This window comes from Leptodactylus fuscus, chromosome 1 (assembly GCF_031893055.1).
Source record: "Leptodactylus fuscus isolate aLepFus1 chromosome 1, aLepFus1.hap2, whole genome shotgun sequence".
Classification (NCBI taxonomy): domain Eukaryota; kingdom Metazoa; phylum Chordata; class Amphibia; order Anura; family Leptodactylidae; genus Leptodactylus; species Leptodactylus fuscus.
The window spans coordinates 96,298,305-96,323,719 of NC_134265.1; the positions used below are offsets into that span (position 1 = coordinate 96,298,305).

General features: G+C 39.2%; 1 protein-coding gene across 1 annotated transcript in view; it reads left to right on the forward strand.

The window, feature by feature from the left end:
* Positions 1 to 25,415, forward strand: part of DNAH10 (dynein axonemal heavy chain 10) — a 113,260-nt gene that overhangs the window by 37,918 nt on the left and 49,927 nt on the right. The window contains exons 13-34 of the mRNA XM_075272173.1: positions 436 to 612; positions 1,708 to 1,878; positions 4,219 to 4,352; positions 5,418 to 5,569; positions 6,820 to 6,981; positions 7,900 to 8,107; positions 8,297 to 8,453; positions 9,433 to 9,909; positions 13,804 to 13,962; positions 15,933 to 16,049; positions 16,996 to 17,098; positions 18,067 to 18,245; positions 19,559 to 19,770; positions 20,484 to 20,640; positions 21,205 to 21,438; positions 21,521 to 21,643; positions 21,758 to 21,991; positions 23,084 to 23,307; positions 24,113 to 24,382; positions 24,464 to 24,647; positions 24,724 to 24,858; positions 25,075 to 25,227. Coding sequence (XP_075128274.1) covers positions 436 to 612; positions 1,708 to 1,878; positions 4,219 to 4,352; positions 5,418 to 5,569; positions 6,820 to 6,981; positions 7,900 to 8,107; positions 8,297 to 8,453; positions 9,433 to 9,909; positions 13,804 to 13,962; positions 15,933 to 16,049; positions 16,996 to 17,098; positions 18,067 to 18,245; positions 19,559 to 19,770; positions 20,484 to 20,640; positions 21,205 to 21,438; positions 21,521 to 21,643; positions 21,758 to 21,991; positions 23,084 to 23,307; positions 24,113 to 24,382; positions 24,464 to 24,647; positions 24,724 to 24,858; positions 25,075 to 25,227 — 4,122 coding nt within the window. The remainder of the gene's footprint in view (positions 1 to 435; positions 613 to 1,707; positions 1,879 to 4,218; positions 4,353 to 5,417; positions 5,570 to 6,819; positions 6,982 to 7,899; positions 8,108 to 8,296; positions 8,454 to 9,432; positions 9,910 to 13,803; positions 13,963 to 15,932; positions 16,050 to 16,995; positions 17,099 to 18,066; positions 18,246 to 19,558; positions 19,771 to 20,483; positions 20,641 to 21,204; positions 21,439 to 21,520; positions 21,644 to 21,757; positions 21,992 to 23,083; positions 23,308 to 24,112; positions 24,383 to 24,463; positions 24,648 to 24,723; positions 24,859 to 25,074; positions 25,228 to 25,415) is intronic.

Genomic DNA, 25,415 nt, shown 5'->3' on the forward strand with positions numbered 1-25,415 from the left:
GCAAACAAGGGGCCACACGGTGGCTCAGTGGTCAGCAGTGCAGCCTTGCAGCGCTGGAGTCCTGGTGTTCAAATCCCACCAAGGGCAAAAAACCATCTGCAAGGAGTTTGTATGTTCTCCCCGTGTTTGCATGGATTTCCATCCCATATTCCAAAAAAAAAGACATGCTGATAGGGAAAAATGTACATTGTGAGCTCTATGTGGGGCTCACAATCTACATTAAAAAAAAAATACAGCAAACAATGCTGTGTCTGTTAAATAATGCCAGGAGATTTGTCCCTGGGGAAACACTTGATCTGTGAGTATCCCAACAATCAGACCCCAACTATCATTTCTGAAAAGGTGAATACCCCAGACCCAAACAATTGTGCATATATCCACATTAATCTACATATTTCTCTTATTGGAATCAGAAAGTTTACTTTTTAATTGTAGGTTGACATTGTAAATAATCTCTTCATGAAAAACCTAGAAACGCCTCCTCTCTACAAAAATCATCCTCCAGTGGCTGGAGCAATATATTGGGAAAGGTCACTTTTTTTACGAATCAAACACACAATTGTTCGGTTTCTGGAAATGGAAGAAATGTTAGCAAGTGAACATGGGAAAATGGTAAGTTTTTAAAATGTATGTGCTCTGTAACCTATAAAAGGACCCAACAAAGAGAGACACTGAGCTACGTGCTCTCCAGTCTGAGGTTTGTCAATATGTGTTATGAGTTGTAATCCGGACCAGGGTTGTGGAGGCGGTAAGCCAAACCACTGACTCAGACTGCTGTATTTTTCTACATCCTGTCAGGGTCTGGGGTTGCTAGGTGGGGTGGCATAGACACACAATTCCAGTTTCTTTAGTCCCAAACAAAGGTAGCGTTTTATTTTCACTAAAAAAGGTAGTGCAGCAACAAAAGGAAACAATACAAAAATAAATACCTGCCCGGCTAGGCTCTAACTAAACATAGAATAGGTTACCTCACCTACAATCACAGAACTCCAAAAGTCGGTTGAGTCATTCAGGACACAGCTCCAAAAATATGACCTCTCTCTTTGGCTCTCCAGCCAAGCTCTGTCCACAGTCTGCTGCTGGAGCTGGCTTCTTAAGCCTCCTTGACGAGAACACTCTCTGCAGCTGAGTCGCTGCCGGAACATCCCCAAAGTGTGGACTGGAGGGGGGTGGAATGACAGGTCCCACTACCAACCTACCTGCCATTCCTAAAAATCCAGCCCAATACTGAACATTTACCAAAATGCTCAGCAGACAAAAGTTGTCTACTGAGAACAAACATTCGTTTTCTCATCTCACCCACCTGAGTAGTCTGGGTGAGATGTACACCCCCTCCATTACCTGACCAGCCATCGGCTTACAATCCAAACCGCAAATCCTACTCCTGCGCACAAATAGCTGAAAGCCACAGCCACAGCTCCTTTAATTAATTAAAACTTGATTAAATTCCTATGAAAGTAAATGTGTTGTAAGATATATATGTAATGAATTATACAATGTTAATAATTACATTGTATCATTACAAATAGTTCATTATTTTATTTTGAATTCAGAGTTTGTAACTTTTTTTTTTTTAACCCAAAATTGATTCCAACTCTGACCCCAGAGCCCTGGTCAGGGCATTATTGGATGAAACCACATACCTGTAATATACTTTAACTTTTCAGAAGTCAGACCATTGTTATTGTGTTTCTTTCTTTTACTCAGGCAAAGGCAAAATATTTGGAAGTGGCAAAACGAATGAAGGAGTATGAGGACAAGAAGTATGAGGCTTGGAAAGAAAACACAGATCAGATCCTGCCATCACTACTGAAAAGGAGTTTACTTGTCAACATGCATGTACCTACTCACCAAACAAACATACCTATTAGCGAAATGGTAAGGTACACGCAAACACATACAGCACCAGTTAAAAGTTTGGACACACACATTTCATTTCATACGTGTTTCGTTTTTCTACATTGTAATTCATATTGAAGACATTGAAACTATAAAGGAACAAATAGAGGAATAAGGCAGGACGGCGCTCACAGGTCCAATAGATTTTATTAATAAGAAGAATTGCACAGGTGCAATTCTTCTTATTAATAAAATCTATTGGACCTGTGAGCGCCGTCCTGCCTTATTCCTCTGCTGTTTCCCCGGTTGACACAACTGGTGCCTTTGAGACGTGCTGCTCCCCATACCTGGTATCATATACACCTTAGTACGGAGTTGTGAACGCTGTCACAACCAAACCAGGTGAGAGGCCACCAGGTCTGATATATTCATTACAATTATCCAAAAAGGTGAATAGACTATCTACACTATAAAGTGTGCTCGGTGTTTTTCTATATTTTACAATAAAGGAACAAATAGGGAATTAAGTAGTAAACAAAAAAATTCTTCAAAGTCGCCCCTTTAAAGGAGATCTCTGGGCAGAAAATCTTTTTTTTTTTTTAGAAAGTTCTGTTAGTGCTAGTTAATAAGTACACCTGTATGGTATGCTCAAGAACAGTCATGAATACCTTAAAACATTATGGTAAAAGTGGCTTTCAGAGGACTGCCCCAGGAAAGGAAGACCAAGAGTTATCTCTTCTGCAGATGATACATTTATTAGAGTTACCAGCCTCAGAAACTACAAATTCACAAATAGCACCTCAGGTTAGAGCCCATGTAAATGGTTCACAGACTTGTCTCAACAACAGCTTTTCCTGATGTTGAATCTGCAGGAATCAGGTATTTAGGGTTGCATTGCCACAGTAAAGCATGGAAGAGGAGGTGTGATGGTGTGGGTGTGTTTTACTAGTAATACTATTTGTAATTTATTAAACATTCAATGCACGCTTCATTAGCATGGCATCCCCAGCATTCTGCAGCAACGTGTCATCCCATCTGGTTTGTGGTTAGTGAGACCATAATTTATTTCTCAGCAGGACATTGCCCCTAAACGTACCTCTAGTCTAAGGAATGGCTATTTGGCTAAGATGGAGAGTAATAGAGTACTTTCCCTCCACGGTCACCTGACCTAAATCCATTTTAAATGGTTTAGGATGACTTGGACTACGGAGTGAATGAAATGCAAGTGCTCAGCTCCTCTGAAAGCTCCTCCTCCCGGGAACTGTATTGGAAAACCATTCCAGGTGACCATGAGGCTTAGAGAATGCTGAGAGTGTGTGAAGATGTCATCAAATAAAAATGGGGCTACTTTGAAGAATCTAAAGTAGAAAAAACATATTCTGGTTTAACACTTTTTTTGTTTACTACTTAGTTCCATATTTATTCCTTCATAGTTTTCCTTCATGTCTCCAATATGAATTATGCCAAGTTCACAATATCGTTTGGGTTTCCATTCTTCCGGCTTGCTTGATACAAAACTTCCTTTTCTGGTCCTCGCACAGTATCACGTCTCCTGGTTACCGCATGGTATAACACCACTTTTTCTGGCCTCCACAAGGTAGAACATCCCCTTTTCTGGCCCCCACATGGTATTATGCACCCTTTTCAGTCCTCCAAGTGGTATAACTCCCCCTTTTCTGGCCCCCACAGAGTATAACACCCCTTTTACTGGCCCCATATGGTATGATGCTCATTTTAATGGCCCCCACATGGTATAAAGCCCCCTTATAAAGCCAAGGCCCGGGCCCTTACCCAGGCTATTGCTGCATGGTGCAGCTCACCAGCTAAACTCTATACCTTCAGAGCAGAAGCCACCGTGAAGCATTGAGACTATGTTTTGGATGAATCTCGCGAGATTTGCGCATTGGTTTCGTCTGAAGTGAACAGGTCCTAACCTAAACTGCCATTATATTCTGGGGTATACCATCCTGACCCCACTGCCTTTAATCTCACTTACATAGGACTGCTGCCTTTACAGGCAGCCCTGTGTAATAGAAGTGTTTGCTTTACATGGAGTGAGAGGCAGCAGTCCTGCGTAAGTTATAGTTTGTCTGACATGGTAACTTACATAGGACTGCTGCCACTCCCTGTTGTACATGGAGGAGCTACCTGTCCTGGCCTTTCCTACTTGTATTGATTCCGTCTTCTTGCACTGAGCCCACTTTTAAAATTGGGCCACTTTCAAATTTTTCTCCAGGGCCACTTTTAGGACCCAATCTGCCCCGTCCATCACCAATCACTTCTTTCCTCATGTGGTGTTTCTAAGTAAAGTAGTAACCTCTGTCTTCCATATATTTTGTACAGGATGTGGACCAACTTAAGGCTGATACCAATTATAAGAACGTTCACTATGCTGTAAACTTTGCTCCGGAACTGCAAGAAATTATTACAGAAACTAAACACATGGAGCAGTTGGGCTTTTCTGTTGGTGAATTGCCAAGAAACGTTGCTCTGCAAGAAGAGAAATTCTTAAGGTGGTTTAAGTTTGTGTTCTGCTATTTCCCAGCAGTGACAGAATCCTTTTGGTGCCCTCTGACTCAGGGGTGAACCTAGTCTTTGTGCCGCCTGAGGCGGACGTCAGAAAGCCGCCCCCCCGGGAGGAGGAGGAGGGGTGGGGCAGAGCAGAGGGGGCGGATCGGAGCAGAGGGGGCGGAGCGGGCGGTGGTAGCAGGCAGGGAGAGGACCTGCTCTCTGCTAAGCGTGAGGGGCGGCCGCTGGAGAAGCACTGCGTCCACAGGGCCGCCCCAATCCACCGCTCGGTGACGGTGACGCTAAGTCAGTCCTGGACTGGTTTAGGACAGCAAAAATGCCTCCCCCCCCCCCGGAGCCCCAGCATAGCGCCGCCTGAAGCTGACTGACAAGCTGATTTCAGCTATATGTCTTATATGTGTGAATAAGTTTTGGCCCCAGAGAAGGTAGCATAAAATGCTGACAGGTTCCTTTTATTGTCATTAGTGGATTGGTCATATTAATGGATTTCATAACTTGAGTTTGACATACTTCAGTTTTCTGCTAAAGTAAATTATGGCATATCATTAGAAGCATTTAGCTTTTGACAAACGTTAAATGATGATGTATCACTAGTATATGTCATCACTTTATGATAGGTGGGGGTCTCACCTTTGGGTCTGCAGAATCTGTTTAGCACACAGTGGAATATGGTGCTGATTTTGAGATAGATTCCACCACATAATCAGTGACATGATCCATCCTTTTTGCCCAGAAACGCGTAAGCCTGTTGTTTTTATGGTCCGTGTGTCTCTGTACTGTTTTTTTAAAATCATGGATTTAAAGTTCCATTTTATATGAAGCTCATTGATGCTGGATTTTTTGTGAATTTTTTTGTTGCAAGTCAATGAATTTTGATAATTGATATATTATATTATAAATAGCTTTTATAGAGAAATCTTACCAGTTGATTGTAGTTGATAGTTCTGGCTATACATCTGAACATTGATTTGACATTACCTGGAAGCACATGGTTATGGTTATATTGGGACATGTTTCTGATTTGGTCAACAATCTTAACACTTTTGCAGGTACATTGATGATATGAAGCAAATTCTTGCTGCTTATGAAAAACTAATACAGTCACTAAATGCAGCTGAAACCCAACTTCTTGATAACCACATCCGAGAACTTTTGAAAGTATTTCGATCTGGATACAGAAGATTGAACTGGAACTCCTTAGGTAACAATGTTTCAACAGAGTTTTCTATCATTCACTTTTTCAGGGCCAAACATATCAGATTCTTCATTTTTATTATTCAGAAGGTTCAATCTGAAAGAAAAGTAAGGCTGTTTTGACACTTCCCTTATTATTGTCCATTGCTCTCATCCATCGTGAAAGGTTGCAAGCAGTGGACCTTAATGTATGTAAAGTGATGGAACCCCCTCTACCTACATCCACTCCCATTGATTATAATGTAAAAAACATGATGGATACTTAATTCTGTCATGTTTCTTTACTTTTATAGCAAAAGAAAGTCTTGCATGCAAATCTTTTTTTTCCCATCAGAAAAATAAAAAAAAAAGACGGATAAAAGCTTCTGTCATGTTTTTTACATGCGGTATATGCAAACAGACACCACATAGAGGGGATCCATCTGCATATGTTATTTAATGTCCTTTACTCTCATCCTGGGGTAAATGGGTAAGGTGGGCATTTTGGCTTTGTACAGTAGGATATTAGAAGGTATCTTGTAAAAGTCCTTGATGCACAATGGTTTGACAATAACATTACATGTCTTCATTTTTAAACAAATAAAACCTTTTTAATTTTCCACAAAATTGTAAGCTGGTTTGAAAGTAATTTAGTAAATTTTATTTCTCAAGATACTCTTGGGGGTTGTATGCAGGGCCGGCTCCAGGTTTTTATGGCCCTTGGGCGACAGAGCCTCAGTGGGCCCCCTTGTGGAGGAGGCGGCAGTCGGGACACTGCACGCCACTGTGGCTGGACGAAGTGAGTGACGTCACGCAGTACGCAGCGTCACCTACGCCATACCTCCCAACTTTTGAAGAGTAGAAAGAGAGACAAAATTACTCCGCTTATTCTCATTAATTTTTCATGTGCTCTCACACAGTATAATCCTCCTACAGTCACCCGTAAATGATATGCCCCCCCCCAATTTCATATACACTCTTCATCTGCCCCCAGTTTCATGTCCCCCCCTCCATCTCTGTCCCCAGTGTCATGCCGTTCCCCACCCCCCTTCATCTGCCCTAGTGTCATGCCGTTCCCTCCCCCTTCATCTGCCCTAGTGTCATGCCATTTTCGCCCCCCCCCTTCATCTGCCCCAGTGTCATGCCGTTCTCCCTCCCCCTTCGTCTTTTTTGACACAGAACCACTTGATATAGTACAAATAATATATATGAGGAACACAGAAGCAGTATTATCTGTATACAATATTAATAGGAAACCTTGATATTATTTATTACTAGGTATTGGCGACTTCATTAACCGTTGCAACCAGGCAGTCTCCAAGTTTGAATCTTTGGTTCATAAAGTTCAGAAAAATGCAAGTGACATTGACAATAAGCTGTCAGCTATCGAATCTGCAAACCTTTTTAAATTTATTACTAAAAAGTCAACAGATCTTCCAGGTATGTTATCAGTGAAATCTCTAATCCAGCAAACTGGCTTGGCTCAGATAATGTTTTCTTCACTAAACTCCTGATAACCATAAACTGTCATTGACCATTGGTGGATAGTCTAGGTCATGGGTAGGGAACATACGGCCCTCCAGCTGTTGCAAAACTACAACTCCCAGCATGCATACTTGCTCTGCTGTTCTTGTAACTCCCATGGAAGTGAATGGAGCATATTGGGAGTTGCAGTTTCACAGCAGCTGGAGAGCCAAGGTTCCCTACCCCTGGTCTGGGCTTAGGATACATTGTAATATGACTTGTTTACTATCAGTCTTTCACATTTTAATGAATAATTTGAGCTGCATAGTCATTTACTGCAATGGTTTTTTGTCATTGTGTATCCATAAGGCCTGGTTCACATCTTCGCTCAGTATTCCATTCAGGGAATCCGCTTGGAAACCCCCTGAACGGAAAACCTAATGCATTAAAAAGTAGGTCGCTAAGAATCCACATGGACCGCATAGACTATAATGGCGTCTGTGTGTTTTCCGCGTGGTGTCTGCACGAATCATGTGGAGAGAAAAGTGGTGCTTGCAGTACTTTTTTCTCCGAATAACTCGTGTGGACACCACAGAGAAATTATAGTCAATGGGGTTTGTGTGGTTTCTTAGGCAACTGTTGTTTAACACGTTTGATGTTTCTTTCAGGGGGTTTCCAAGCAGACTCATCAAATGGAATACCGAATGCAGATGTGAACCAGGTCTAATACTAATATGTTATGTGGGAAAAAAAAACAAAAACCAACAACTGTCAAACATCAATAGTTCAGCAAAAATAAAGTTACAATAGTTATAGTGGCATTTCCTTGTCACTAGTTTTGGTACATCACCCCCACTTTTTGTAACTGTATTGTTATCCTTGCTACTTCCATAGGTGTCAAGGAATTCTTTGACTACATTGAAAATGAACGGTCCAAAGACGTTGAAATTATGGTCAGAAAATATACTGCCATTGGGTCTATCTTAACAAAAATAGAAGGTCTAGTGGTAAACACAAACACAGGAAAAAATCCTCAAATGGCTCAATATTATGCATTTTGGGAAAACAAAGTGTACACTACACTGACAAAGATGGTCATAAAGTAAGTGAAATTTATTATTCCTGGTAGAACATTACTGGAAGAAAACGGTTATGTTTCATGAGTGATGGATGACACTTTATTCGCAGATACAGAGTGATGATAATGCCATACAGCTTATTTTAGCTCTAAATATATGCAACTATCATTATTCTATAAACTAATAACCAGACTAAAATTCTCTTTCGGCAGGAACTTCCAGGCTTTTAATGTAGCTATTATTGCACATGTCCCTCTCTTTCAAGTTGAGACCATTCTGTCTGCTCCAGAAATAATTCTTCATCCTAATTTCAATGAAATTTTCAAATTGATTGTACAATGCTACAAGGGATGTCTCGAAACCACAAAGGTACTTGAAATGAAAAGTAAAATAGAAACCAGTTTAACAATACAGAACTGTTCAAGTCGAATCTAGGTCTGATTCACCAAGTGAGCAGTAACCCTTTATTTTCCATGAGAAAAACTAAAGTTTCTGCCCACTTAGTGAAACAAAGCTAGTTTACATATAATCTTCCAAACAGCATATCTTTTAAACAGTTGTACAGATTTTAAAAATAAAAATTGATCAGGGGGATAGTGGGAATAAAGTATGAGCGCAGTCAGTAGATGAAGTAGATACAAGTACATAGAAGACTTTTCTTATTTTATAAGCAGTGACATTTTCAGAATCTTTAGTCCTTTGCACAGAGCAGTATGCAGATTTGTATGTGCAAGCTGTGAAGATGATCAACCCTTTCCCTCTCCATTCACTGTGTGAAGAGAGAAAAGGGCCTCCCCCTTCCATTCACGGTAAACTGAAATTTTTCAGGCACAATGTAGCCACATTTTTAATTAAATTGTATTATATTTTGGGCCAGAATCACATCCTCTACGAAACGAGAATATGTTGTCTGAAATGTTAGTGATCATTTAAGATGGAGTGAGTGGTGTGATATGTCCAGGCTTCAAAGAAAAACTGTGGTACGCAACAGAGTGCAAAATGTATTTGAAAAATTATTATTATTTTTTCTTTTCTTAAAAGTGGTAATTTCACACCACTCATGCCAGGATTTCTGGAACTGATTAGAAAAGTAAGGAAGGATATGTCTATATGCCAATTTAATTTTCTGATGTACTTTGAAAACAATAAAAGCTGAAATCTGGTTTCCATGAGCTATACCTCCAGTTTTGTATGCATTAGATTTTGCACAAGGTTGTTCTTGTCATGCGTTGGCCAGACCATTCATATCATTCCACAGACTAAAAGTATTGTACTTATTTGCGTGGCATGTACAGTAGTTCAGGACATACGTCCGTCTTATTTTAATACTCATTTGTTCTGCTCACAGAGTTTCATCCGCTGGATGCATGGGACCTGCATTCTCTGTCCGCCTCAAAAATCTGAAGATGATGAACCCATTATCTACAGTTTCTACAATGACATTTACCAGAATCCTCAGATAACAGAACAAGCTCTTATTATCAACCAGAACATCCACAAGCTGCTCACATCACTCATAAAGTACCTGAATAAGTGGAAGAGATATCGGCCTTTATGGAAGCTGGATAAGGCCATTGTACTAGAGAAGTTTGCTGCCAGGAAGCCATCCTGTGTCACATATGATGAGAAGTTGCAATTTTATAGTCGACTAGCACTGGAGGTTATGCAACAACCCTTAACTAAAGATGAACAATGTATTAGACTGTATCTGGGACCACTAGCCTACACCGTGCAGGAAAATGCTAGAGCGTGGGTCAACTCCCTTGGACACCTTCTAAATGAGTCTGCCCGTGAACAGCTTCACAGTCTCAGGGATGAGCTGGATGTATGTACAAACTTATTTTACTATATACGCCTTTATAAGACATCCTGTTTTTACTATTTTGTAAGATATTCTATTTTACGTGTTTTTTTTTTTTTTTTTTTTAAATGTAGATTGTGAACCCCACATAAAGCTCACAATGTACATTTTTCCCTATCAGTATGTCTTTGGAATATGGGATGGAAATCCATGCAAACACGGGGAGAACATACAAACTCCTTGCAGATGTTTTTTCTTTTTTGCCCTTGGCAGGATTTGAACACCAGGACTCCAGCGCTGCAAGTGGCCCCTTCTATTTTACGGCTTTGTCTTTAATGATAAACTGCTGAATTTCCTATAAGTTAAAACAAACACTGGTCAAAAAAATCAATAGCTATAAAGTAGATTGTCATGATATATGGTTGTTTTTACCTTATGAAATTTACATTTCCTGGAGTCCGGAGGCAGTACACACACATGGGATATTATCCCCCTAGATACAATGGGAAGAGACAGGTTAACAAGCAATAGTCATTAATTAAACAATTAAGGCCCTCCTATAACAGGAACCTTGACCTACTCAGCCTCAGTATGGTACCCAAGCAATAAGCAACAAATAGGGTGGGCGTGCTGTACTGCCTCCGGACTCCAGGAAATGCAAATTTCATAAGGTAAATTTCATTTTTTCCTGTTTGTCCGTCGGCAGTACACACACATGGGAACTTACAAAGCAATACTACTTGGGTGGGAAAAAATTTGTTGCTTCCCTAAATACTACCTGACCGGAGGGCGAACCCCTCAGGGACCATTATGTCCCATCTGTATGGTTTAGATATGCGTAGTAATGGATAACCATGTTGCTATTTTTGAACATTTGGTACAAGAGCCCCACGGCCAAACTCTGCCCTGATGTAGAATGGCTGGAGTAGAGAGCGCCCAGTAGAAGGGCCACAACAAAGCCCCCACCCCACAATTCACACTGAACAGCTCCACACTGGAGAAAACCAACAGCTACACCTACCTGGGGCTGGAGCTCAGCCAATCAGGAAGCTTCAAAACAGCAATAGAAACCCTGAAAGCAAAAGCCTGCAGAACCTTCTACGCCACCAGAAGACAACTGTACCACCTCAAACCACCGGTGAGGGTCTGGCTGAAGATATTTGACGCAGTCATCGTTCCGATCCTTTTCTATGGCAGTGAGGTTTGGGGCCCAGCCACCTATCCAGACCAGTCAAAGTGGGATTCCAGCCCAACAGAGATCTTCCACCTGGAGTTCTACAAGTACCTGCTCCATGTCCATCGCAACACCTCCAACATGGCCTGCAGGGCAGAGCTAGGCAGACTCCCCCTATGGTTCACCAAGCAGAAGAGGGCGCTATCATTCTGGACTCACATACAGGGCAGCAGTCCTGGCTCTTACCACCACCAAGCCTGGCTGAGCCACAGAGCCCCGAGAAAAAATGATACCCCCCCCCCCAACCAAGCATCAGCCATCTGCCAAGCCAAAACCCCCAACATGCCCTGAACAAGGCTCAAATAAAAGGAGTCATTGAGAGAGACAAAGAGCGGTACATCGAGGAATGGAGAAGCGCAATAAATAACTCCCAGAAACTCACTGTGTACCAGTCACTGCAAAGGGACTACACCATGGCCACCTACCTGGAGAGAATACGCCACCCCAAACACAGACAGACCCTGAGCCGGTACAGACTAAGCGCCCACAACCTGGAGATAGAGATGGGGCAATACAGGCAGACGTACAAGCCACGGGAGAACAGGCTGTGCCAGCACTGTGACCAGGGGGCCCTAGAAGACTAGGCGCATTTCCTGCTACACTGCACCAAATACTCAGCTGTGAGGGCTGTCTACTACCAAAGACTCTCTGCCCACATCCCAGACTTCATATCTGCAGATGAGAAGAGGAAACTCTACATCCTACTGGGAGAAGAAGAGGCCACTGTGGAGATCGCTGCCCAATACGTGTCCAGCTGTCACCAAACAAGAGGAAGATGAGACCCCATGGACTGTTATACCCCAAACCACCCACCCCACCCCACCTCCCCATATAGCGGCCACCAACTAAGAGGAAGATGAGACTCCGCGGACTGTTATACCCCAAATCAACCTATTGATAAAACAAAAGAGAAAGTAAGAAAGAGAGTCCTTGCCTCTTCTAAAGTTTCAAGAGAAATAAAAAATACTGAGGCTGAGTAGGTCGGGGTTCCTGTTATATATATATATATATATATATATATATATATATATATATATATATATATATATATATATATATATATATAGTTTAATCAATGACTATTGCTTGTTAACCTGTCTCTTCTAATTGTATCTAGGGGGATAATATTCCGTGTGTGTACTGCCGACGGATGAACAGGAAATATATATATATATATATATATATATATATATATATATATATATATATATATCCATATATATATCTATAGATAGATAGATAGATAGATATAGATATATATATTATCCATGTTTTTGTGTAAAACGGAATCAAACAGCAATTTTTGTGCATATTCTTTATCTTGTTCTACACAAACTATTTACTGTGTGTCTATACTCTCTTGCTGGTCATCTTTGGATTGAAGTTGGTTATACACATAAGATAAACTTTGACTGAATCCAGTGATTTCTGAACAGTCAGCAAATATTTTATATATGATATCATATATATAATATTATATGTGGATAAGGACCTCCTAACTCTCACCTGATGACAGACATAGAGGGAAACATGTTTGATTTCAACTTGTCTTATCCTTTGTTACTGCGGGATATGTTGGGTCTAGCATCAGCATATTCCTCATTTAAATAAAGAAGCACACTCGGGCAATCTAAGAAAGGGTTCACACTATCATTGGATTCCGTTATGAAGGTGTCCATTTAAAAAAAAACAAAAAACGGACACCTATCATAACATACACAAACAGACAGTAACAGATGGCTATCAGTTACTGTCCATGATAAGTCCGTTGCCCATTGACTTTAATGTTAAAAAAAAATAACGGACACTTGCCGTCCGTTTTTTTCCCAATGGACAGAAAAGTCCTGCTTGTAGAATTTTTGTGTCTGCTGGAAAAAAAACGGACTTGAGTTTAAATGGACACAAACGGACATAAGATAAAATCCCATTGAGATGAATGGAAATTTTAACGGACTATTGACGATTCGGCTAATGTCCTTTGCTAAAATCTTATAACGGACACTGCTGATGGACACCCTAAGTGTGCATGTTCATGGTTGGCTAGGGAAAATTAACCACCAGCTGAACAAGTCTTCAGTCACTTATTATTTGATATGTATGGCCAGCTTTAGGACAATAGTTATTTCTTGATTAATCTCACTCTTTCAGTCTTACTGTAGGCTTACACCTGCACTTGGGTTTCCATTCTTCGGGTCTACTTTGACCCGAATGGGTTTGAAAAACACAACATCAGTGCTGCATGTATTTTCCTGAAGTGTGGAGATGGGATTTGCTAGAATCTCATCCACTATACAGTGACTATATGTGACTGGTGTATCTACCGCATTGTTTCCACTACAGCCAAACCATGGCATTTACGCCATGTGGGGTCCTGGCTTAAGAGTGGAAACCCCATAGTCTATAATGTGGTCCGTTCATTTCCGCCTGAAAAAGTCTTAGTATTACTATGTTATTTTCTGGTAGCCATCTTCTTCTGATGCAGAGGGAATAAATATGTGTTTGTGACTACTTTGTTCTCCACAAGTCTCCCCCAGAGGTAGTCATTCACTGATGCAGCTCACATTGAAAGACATTGGTTCAAATATATCACCTGCTGTGTTGCAAATACAGGGTGACTGACTATGAAATAGCAAAACTCGCAGAATACATTTTATGACGTTTTTCAATGTTTTTTTGTGTCGTAGAAACTATCCATAAATCTAATGAGGACACCAGATACTCTTGAAGATCTCAAGTTTGTTCTTGCCACAATTGCAGGCATTAGAGATATGTCTCTAGTTGTTGAACTACGATATCGAGACATTCAAGAGAGATATAGGACCCTGACAATGTATGATATTGAGGTGGGTAAATGCAGGAATGTGATGAATCTCGCACTCAATAAGTCTATGTTGTATATAATGTCTTGAAAAAAATCTATCTATCTATCTATCTATCTATCTATCTATCTATCTATCTATCTATCTATCATTAATGACTACAATAAATTATGACTATAATCAAGTAAACCTATAACTATGTATTATAAGTATTCCACATAGAAAAGAGCTGGAGACAATTGACTATATATCTCTTTATTCATTGGAATAATACAGTGTAATGCTATGTCTAGTATTATTAGAAATATATATATATATATATATATATACAGTATATATATATATATATATATATATATATATATATATATATCCTATTAATATTATAAATGTGAAAGTTTGTGAGTTTGGATGTTTGTGGGTTTGTGTGTTCGGATGTTTTTTAGTCAATCACGCAAAACCCGCTCGACCGATTTGGCTGAAATTTTCCACAAACATAGTTAATACACCCCATTGCGCAATAGGCTACTTTTCGTCACAATAGCGCACATACGTTTTTTCCCAGGACCCCCACAAAACCCAAACTCACACCATCATCTCTGCAATCTCACACACTTTGGACCATAGCAAGCCACAAAATTCATATTGCCCTCTGCAGCCTCGCCCCTAACCCCACACAATCACATATACATATACTTTACCACTTTGCCCCTCACCTTACCGATACTCCAGGAGGCGCTCTTTAACGCTCCGGAGCAGCCATGTTTGCCGACCCCACCGCTCTGACAATCCGCGACACCGCTCACCCATGTCAATACCCCTAGGCGGTCTAATAAATGCAAAAAAAAAGTTTAAAAAAAAGTAAAAAAAATATATATATATAAAAAAAAAAGGATTAAAAATTCAAATCACCCCTCTTTCCCTAGAACACATATAAAAGTAGTTAAAAACTGTGAAACACATACATGTTAGGTATCCCCACATCCGAAATCGCCCACTCTACAAAGCTATACAAATATTTTTCCTGTTCGGTAAACGCCGTAGCGGGAAAAATGGTCAAAATTGCCAAAACGCAGTTTTTTCACTGTTTTGATTCTGATAAAAATTTGAATAAAAAGTGATCAAAGCAATAACATTTCCTGAAAATGGTAGAACTACAAAGTACACCCAGTCCCGCAAAAAAAGACGCCATATACATCCCCGTACACACACGTATAAAAAAGTTACGGCTGTCGGAATATGGCAACTTTTCGAAAAAAAATTTTTTAACAGTTTTGGATTTGTTTTTAAGGGGTCAAAATGTAAATAAAACCATATAACTTTGGTATCCCCGGAATCGTAACAAAACACAGAATACAGAGGACATGTCATTTTGGTTGCACAGTGAACGCCGTAGAACCAAAGCCCATAAGAAAGTCGCAGAAATGCATTTTTTCTTGAAATCCACCCCATTTTGAATTTTTTCCCTGCTTCCCAGTACATTATATAGAATAAATAATGGTGGCATCATGAAGAAAAATTTGTCCCGCAAAAATTAAGACCTCATGTAGCTCTGGGAGCGGAGAAATAAAAAAGTTATGGGGTTTAGAAGGAGGGGAGTCAAAAACGAAAATCAAAAGATGCCATCGGCGGGAAAGGGTTAACTTCAAATACCTCTGTCCCAAAGTCACTATGTAAAGTTTCTCACAACACCGTATATATAGCAGCTCAAATACAAATTAGCTTCAACACAAAAGTCTCACGTATTCTCTGAATTACAGGAAAACAAGATACAAACTTACATTTCATATCCCATACCATATACACACTACGAAAACCTTACCCACGCCTGTATATACCCACTGCTACAATCACCGCAGACGAAGTCGCGGGTACCAGCTAGTATATATATATATATATATATATATATATATATATATATATATATATATATATATATATACATACATATACACATCTCTGCACTGACTATAATATGTTCATTATCTCTTTAGTTTGTTGAAGAAGAGAAAGCTTTGTCAGAGAAAATAACACAGATCTGGGAAGATCTGCTCCTGGAATCAAAGCAGGTAGATCGCAGCCTTGGAAAAGTGAAAAGGAAATTCACCCAGGTAAACATACAGCTTTGTAATTCTCTATATTACTGTGCAGAATTGACAATATAGGTGTGCATTATACTGTAACATATTATTAAGTACATTGCCACTACCATGCATCAATAAATTTATAATACATATATGCATGATTGCTTACAATAACAAGTATTAGTTATACATAAGTGTATGACAATTGCAGGGGGGTTCTGTTGTCATCTACACTGGATGGCTTCATTGGTATTGCTATGAATTAACTGTGGCTGACTACGCTATAGGCATTGTGGTATAACCTGATGTGTGAGTATTGTGGATAGTGCTATTATGGTGCAATGACTGGCACTGTTCACATAGCGGAGTCTGATCCTGATTTTTAGATTGCAGCAGGGAGATGAAAAAGTAAGCTTCATGTTTAATATTGCTCCGGATTCTGTGGCTTATTCTGTCGCAGAGCCCGCCATGCTAGACACTTTGCTGATTTGGCCCATTCATCTGTGCCTAACCAGCAGTGCAAATAAATCTCATATTATGAAAAACAACGCCTAATAAACCTACAAAGCAGCCGTAGAAATCAAATAACAAATCTGGAAAAAGTAATTGCCAAAAAACAAATCAATAACATCCAAGAATAACCATATCTATATAAAAATATATACATTTATTGATAAATAATAATAATAAAAGATAAAATACAGAAGGGCTGATGGAATAGGCCAGAACACAAAACAAAAAAAAAAAAAATCAGCAGTGCAAAGCAGTGTCCACCTCAAATTCCATGTGGACAGTCCTTTATGTGGACGGGCAGTTTTATGGAGGTCCGATGATGATCTTGTGAAACCATGAAGGAGGTCAGTGAGTGTATGTGCACAGATATAGGTGTCACTCAAAAATATGTTCTTGATAAAATCTGACATATACCCCTGTACTGTATTGTTTATATTCTTTCCTTTTTTCTTTGTACTAGATTACAAAAGATCAAATTGAAGACTATAAGAAAGAGGTGGTTCAGTTTGCAGAATTGTTTCGTTCTGAAGGACCTGGAGCTGTTGGAGATGACCTTGACAAGGGTACCTTATAATAATGTTTATAGATTGTAATTTAAGGAATTAGTTTTCCTATAAAGGATCTCCATTGGCTACACAACTGGGACTGCCACCAGTACCTGGTAATGCAGGGACAGTGCACAGTAGTTTTGTAAAGAGCATTCACATGGTGGTCATACATTTTCGCTGCCACTCCAAACAGAGGCGAGGGGATTGACAGAGACATCCGAATACCACACTCATTCATTACCTTTATCATCATATGAGTGTCCAACTTTCAATTGTTGGGTCCAGGCCTAATGTTAGCCTGTAATGTTTTCTATTGAATTATATTGTTCTTGTATTATATTTTTTGGCAGTGGTCATCTAAGTAATAACTGCTACTATTCAAAGAACAAATGGCTGGAACCAACAACAGAAATATGTAAATTATGTCCCACAGCTTCTCATCATTTGAGTATATTGAGTCTCCCTATAAACGTATGAAAAACATGTAACTCTGGTTAAAAAATAATGTTTCAAGTGATATTTTTCCCAATTATTTAATTTAAAGGGGGTTTACGGGCTAAAAATATTGATGAGCTATCCTAAAGGTAGGTCAGTAATATCCATATCTGTCATGGTTTGACACCCAACAGAGAATGGAACAGCAAGCAGATAGCGGCAAAACAGGGTCACCACAGTTTAGGGCCCTTTCAAATGAATGGGAGATGATTTGCAGTACCTGGTCTGGCCACTACACTAAGAACATTGCTGTCTGTTTCTGTTCCGTTCAGTGTGTATCAATTGCTGGGAACAGCTAATGGGTGTGCCTGGATTTTGACCCCCATTAATCTGGTACTGATGACCTATCCTTAGGGATAGGTTATTAGTATTTTTAGCCTGGAAAAATTATTTAACACAATTGTATAACTGCATCCTTCTTTACTTTAATATTGTGCTTTTGAAAACTTTAAACTGAAAATGTCTACATTATGTCTGGTTTATTATAGGGTTACAGATTCTTGCTGCTTATGAAAAAGAGCTGGTGAAGTATGAAAAGAACAGACAAGAGTTGGCAAATGCTGAAAAACTGTTTGATCTTCCTATAACGATGTATCCAGAGCTCTTACAAGTGCAAAAAGAAATGAAGGGTTTGCGCCAAATCTATGATATCTACAGTGCACAAAAGGTTTGTACATTAGTATCCCTTACTCTGCTATTCTATCCTATAAAATATAAGTAGAATTATTAACAGATGCTAAAGGGGTTGTCCAGAATAAAATGTTATTCCTACACTAATGTAAACACCTCCTCCTGCTTACTTTCTAAATGACATACTTTATCAAAAATGTATAGTTACCCATATCCCAGGCACATGTTCTGATTATCCGGTGATGTTCTGTTTCCCCGTTTCCGGAGATGGGACGTCACCAATACTCCCCCCTCCCCTCCACCCCATCATGCTTGCGTGTCTTCCTCTCCAGACTTCCCTTCTGAGATTGCTTCTCCTCTTCTTTGACCCTGCCGGCTTGTACCACCCATGCCTGCACAGTAGAGATGGCACTCTAGTGCGCAGGCATCCAAGGCGCCTCCGACCTGTGCAAACACCGGCAGAAGTGCCATCTCTACTGCACAGGCGTGAGAGGCACCTCCGACATGCGCATGAGCCAGTAGAGTCAAAGAAGAGGAGGAGTCATCTCAGAAGGGAAGTCTGGAGAAAAAGACATGTAAGTATGGTGGGATGTTGGGAAGGGCTAGTAGTGGGTGGGATAGCTAGGGAGACGGGGAGGGAGTGAGAGACGAAGGGGAGGAGTGAAAGGGAGGTAGTCTGAGACAATCTACAACTACTAGCAGGAAACTACGCAGCAGGAAGCTTCACCTTGTAAACAAATGCAGAGGATGCTAGGAGCTCCCAGAAAAACCCAGAAATCACTCGAAACACTGCTAAAGGTATTTGGGTTCACTTATTAACTCATTAATAGCACTAACAGACCTTTTTTTAAAAAAACTCTTAAAATTTTTATACCCAGACAAACCCTTTTAATGGACCTTTCATATCCATGATGAATGCTATTGCTACTGGGGTCTTTTCTCTTCCGTTATGATCACCAATGGAAGATGTAAACACGTCATAAATACCATCAGTTTTATGTATTGTGAAGTGTCAATATTTGGATATTATTGATTATTATTGATAGTGTTGATTGTTATTGTAAAAGACCTATAATTGTATACCCCCTCTTGGCGGAATTTGTAAGCACTGAAGCACATAGCCTTAGGAGTTTCATAGTGGTGCATTTATACTTCCTCTGTCCAAGTGGCTCAGCCATGTACATTATGCCTTAAACTAGAAATTAGTTTCTGTGTTCTGTGTTGTTTGTTTATTCAAGTGGTGATTTATTTTTGAAAATTACATTCACAAATTTGCTTTACTAAGTTATTTTTATATATTCTAAATATATAATTTCTGTGGAGTTCTAACTAAATTATTTATTTCTTCAGCTTGCCAAAGAAGAATGGTCGCAGACTCTCTGGGCAAATTTGAATGTTCAAATTCTTCAAGAGGGAATTGATGGATTTCTCAAAACTTTCAGAAAACTTCCAAAAGATATTCGCAGTCTGCCAGTGGCTTTTTACCTTGAGTCTAAAATGAAGGAATTTAAAGATTCAATTCCTTTACTTCTTGATCTGAAGAATGAAGCTTTAAGAGACAGGTTTGTGTTTCCTTTTTTATTATTATAATAATTCCGAATAAGAGCTCATTTACCTGATCAAGGTTCTCGGCCATGCGGTGCTTGTGATCTGTAAAAGCACATGTATCTTCCGTCATTGATTGGTCTTTCAGGTCTGTTTTCACTTGAACCACCCATAAATGCAAATAGGTCTGTGGGAAAATGGATCCCACTCAAAATCCATTATACACACAGCTGAGAATCGATAGCTGTGTGAATAGACTCTTAAAATAAATAAATAAATAAAAATATAATAATAATAATTATTATTATTATTAAGTATTATTATGATTATTGTAAATATATTGAAGATACAAATGTCATCTTCATTCTTTTGAAAACTAAAAAAACCCACTACTTTGTCATTTATGTCCAGAGTTTGTTATAGGAGTTGCTAACCTGATATAAAACTATATCAAAGGTCATTGCTTATGGGGAAGTAAATGTCTAATATGATCTCCTTGCTACAGTTATGGAAGGTCTCTATCAATATACACCAGTACAAGTTCTATGCAAATTTACTGATGGTGCTGAAGACATGTGCCATTATTCAGAAATAAAACTTAAATTTAGTAAAAATGTTTTGGTCTTTAGATATGAACCTCTAGGTTACTAGTTTGTTACAATGTTGCCTTCGTGTCTCATGAATTTATGACATTGGTTATTGCTTATCGCATTACTTCTTGCACTTACAGACATTGGAAGGATTTGATGACCAAAACAGGGACAAGTTTTGAAATGAATCCTGACACGTTCACCCTGGAAAATATGTTTGCCATGGAGTTACACAAGTATGCTGAGGTTATCAGTAACATTGTAGCCTCAGCAGTTAAAGAACTTAGCATAGAAAAGGTAAGACCTAATAATAATGTCATAAAAAGATACTAATAGATCAGACCCCAAGACAAACAAATGGGGAGGAAGGGGGGGGCCTTACTATTTTATAAGAATTGAGAGAGCAGAGAAACAATTGTTTGCATATTGGTACAACACGGGTACATTACAACTTTCCTTTCATAGAACATGATATTTTAAAGAAATACATGTGTTTTGTTTTTTCAGTCAATGATAAAATGATTAGAATGCAAAACACGGGTCCCTTTGCAATGAAATACAGTGCACTTGCGTGACCGTCGCTTCATTCACTCCTGTGGGGCTGGCAGTACAGCAGCCTCTAGCCCACAGCCCCATAGGAGTGAATGGAGCACAGATCATGCAAAGCACACTAGCGCTCTGTTTACAAGCAGGCTTTAGGGGAACTTTTGGTCTCCTGATTGCTGGGGGGATAAGTGTCATTCATGGCACAATCCCTTGAAAGCAGTGTAGTCAGTCTATAAATAAAATGAGTAAGAGCCGCAAAAATTTGATGGAGATTATTAACTACACTGTTTGTTTCTCCCTTATTTTCATAAATAGGGTGTTAAAGAAATTGTGGATACTTGGGAAAATATGAAATTCACCGTACAAAGGTATATAAAGGGCACTCAAGACCGTGGCAATATATTAGGGTCTGTTGATGAGATTCTACAAATACTTGATGACAATGCCATGAACTTACAAAGTATTTCTGGAAGCCGGTTTGTTGGTCCTTTCCTAAATACAGTACAACAGTGGGAAAAAACACTTTCTCTTATTGGAGAAATTATTGCAGTAAGTACATATATATTATTTTTAACTGAAATCATATTTGTTCTGTAAAATGATTCTGAATATTGTTTTGTTTGTTTTACAGGTGTGGATGGTAGTTCAGAGAAAATGGATGTATTTAGAGAGTATATTTATTGGAGGTGATATCAGGTCTCAGCTGCCAGAAGAGGCGAAAAAATTTGACAACATTGATAAAATATTTAAAAGGGTTAGTATAATTGTAATGTATAATAGTTTAATAGTAATAATAATAATTCCAGTGACTATTCCAGATTAATGATAAATACAGTATAACTTATAAAGTTCTAATCTTACCATTCAGATAATGTCAGAAACCGTGAAGGATCCAGTTATAAAACGTTGCTGTCAGGCCTCAAATCGACTGTTTGACTTGCAAAACCTAAGTGAGGATCTTGAGAAATGTCAAAAGAGCTTGAACGATTATTTGGACTCCAAAAGAAATGCCTTTCCGCGGTTCTTCTTCATATCAGATGACGAGCTGCTCAGTATTCTGGGTAGCAGTGACCCCACTTGTGTTCAGGAACACATTATCAAGGTGACATCTTTTTACTGTGCAAATACCATCTAGTAATACTTTATGCTTCAGGCATTAAATTATGCAAACCGTCTATTTCATGACATTGTCAATTCACATAGTCACTACTGGGATGAAACGTCTTGGAGCTGGTTCATACTTAATATATACTCTTTAGTGATGTCTTACAAAGATTTTTTTATTTTATGTTAATGTGTAGGGGGTCATTGAGACAATGGGAGAATGTTTAAAGTTACTGGAATCTACATTGGTGTAATTTTGTGCCAAATTTATGAAATATCGCATAATGTTTGACAAATTTGTCACATGTATAAGTCTGACCCTTCTGTCTTGACATATTCCTCCACTCTCTACCCCACCCTCTTGTAGGAGTGAGATTGCAAATTGATAAAAGTTGCATTTCATAAATCTGGAGTACAGACAGTGAGACGGGGTAACCATGCCCATCGCCCCTTCCAATTTTTAAAAGTGTAGTGAATGTTATTAAAATCCAGTATGTATCAGAACTGTAGAACAATTATGCTTAAAAAATTGCAAAACTGTACTTTATGAAATATAACACCAGAATTCTGCAGTTTAGAATGATAACATTACCCCAATGTGTAGAGACCCAATTCAGTTTTTGAATGATCACCAATGGTTGTTGAACCATGAACCTACTTCAATCTGTGTGGCACAAAAATGGCAACACCAGAAATTCCCCTCTCTTCCTCCCTAAACATGGAGACCAAGTAAGATTTTAGTTGCTGTTTGTAGTTGCTGATATTTCATGTGTTAATGTCTTATTTCTGATTTGTGGTTTTTGGTCCTTTCTGACCTGCCTTTATTCTGGTATGTGTATTTCACGGATTGTGAATTGGCTAAGATTATCTCAAATTGTTGCTGACTTATTAAGATGGTCAGGTAAGATGAAAGGTGCTCCCTTAGTATCGTGAACATTTATCCAGTGAGTGTCCTGGGCGCTGTCTCTTATTAATTGTATGGTATATTCTATATTATCTTACAACCCGACTAAACTGTTCCATCAAATACATGCCAGATATTTCATAAATATGAAGAAGTCTCTGTTCTGAATACTTGCCTTTTTCGCAGATGTATGATAACATTGCATCACTGAGATTTCAAGCTGGAGACAATGGTGAAATGTTGGCCACAGGCATGATCTCAGCTGAAGGAGAGGTGATGGCGTTCCGCCAGGCTATAGCAGCTGAAGGTCGCGTGGAGGATTGGATGACTGCTGTGCTGCAGGAAATGAGGAGAACCAATAGACTTATTACTAAGGAGGCTATATTTAGATACTGTGAGGATAAGAGCAGGTACTGTAAAAAAGTAGCTCACACCTATATTGCAGTCTCAAATATTGTCACCTGTAGTTAATGTACGAAAAACTCAACTGAGTGCAAATAAGAATTTATTAAGGTTTTCTAACGCCATGCAAGTGAACAAATATGGGTGATCCTAAAAAGTAGGTATTTACTCTTCACACTATGTGAAAAGACCTGAGACCACTAAAAAGGAACCTATCAGCAGTTGATGGAGTCTGTCAATGTTTCATGCTGCCAATGATTCAGGCTCTGCAGTAGTTGATACCTTTTATTGGCTAGCTGAAAAGATGATGACAAACAGCAAGCCTTCAAGACGACTTAGGTCTTTTCATGACGCATGATATCAGTGTCAGATTGAGATCCTTTAGGCCCACCAGATATACTAGTTGCAGATGTGTGAGTATTTACAGGTACTGACACCCCAGGTCACTTCTAAGTGGCATACACTTATTAAAGTTGGTGAGAGATTTGGATGGCCAGGGGACCCCAGGTGCTCACCCACAGAGGCCATATTATAATCTGCTACTGGGTGGGCAAGTCCAACTCTTTTTATATCTACAAAGCATACATAATCATATTATAATAGAGTTTGCTTCATACATCTCTGAAATTAAATACATCCACACACAATTATATATAACATTATTTGTGTTTTTGGCACAGATATTGTTAGATGACTTTATTTGCAGTCTATTGGGAGGTTTATTGTAATGATCACTGTTGGGATCCATCATCTTAAACCATAATGACAGGTGTAGTAATTCACCAAGTGTTTTATACTCTGTCAATTTTACAGGGTAGATTGGATGTTGTTGTACCAAGGGATGGTTGTCTTGGCTGGTAACCAGGTGTGGTGGACTTGGGAAGTTGAAGATGTTTTCCGTAAGGTTAAGAAGGGGGAGAAACAAGCATTGAAAAACTATGCTAAGAAAATGCACCAGCAGATTGACGAACTTGTTACCCGCATCACTGAACCGCTACCTGAAAATAACAGAAAAAAATATAATACTGTTCTCATCATTGATGTACATGCTAGAGACATTGTGGACATATTTGTGAGAGACAGGTAAGGTTAAGTCTAGTGTAAGATCATTTATGCTAATTTCGCAACTAATGACTCTGATGGTAATTTTGACCTTTTTGCTAGCATCATGGACGCCCGCGAGTTTGAATGGGAAAGTCAACTGCGCTTTTACTGGGACAGAGAACCAGATGAACTGAATGTCCGCCAGTGCACGGGAACCTTTGCCTATGGTTATGAATACATGGGTCTTAATGGGAGGCTAGTCATTACACCGCTGACTGACCGCATATATCTCACTCTTACACAGGTAAATTATCTGATAACATGAATATGGTAATTGATTAATTACGAGACTCCATAAACTAACAGATTTTTTTTTTTAGGCACTGTCCATGTATTTAGGTGGGGCGCCTGCAGGGCCTGCAGGAACTGGTAAAACTGAGACAACTAAAGATCTGGCTAAAGCTCTTGGACTGCTATGTGTGGTGACAAACTGTGGTGAGGGCATGGACTATAAGGTACGAGGAAGTATTTTTATTTACTATTAGTTTATGTTTATATAATATATTCTAATATGACATTTATTAGGGCGCACTGTCATCTTAGTTTCATTATTGTAGAAGATTGCACAGAATATGAAAATTTTGTTGATATGTTGATATTTGCAGCATAATAAATTATTTCATTGATTGGAAATTATGAATTTTGTTTGTAATTTTGCATCATTTTTGCAGGCGGTTGGTAAAATCTTCTCTGGTCTAGCTCAGTGTGGAGCATGGGGTTGTTTCGATGAATTCAACCGTATTGATGCCTCAGTACTCTCAGTCATTTCCTCTCAGATACAGACTATACGTAATGCTTTAATCCATCACCTAAAGAGATTTCAGGTGGGTTGTGCCTCTAGGTGTATCTCTAATGTGTAAGCGCTTTTTGGTGGATCACAGTCATATATATTAAAAATTGGGGCAGTTTTAATATTATTTCTCACCAGTTTTCCAACTTTTAAAAACCAAGTTGCAACTTAAATTGTTGCAAGTGGTGTTTTTGTGCAGCCCATACCCAAAAAGGTGGCATG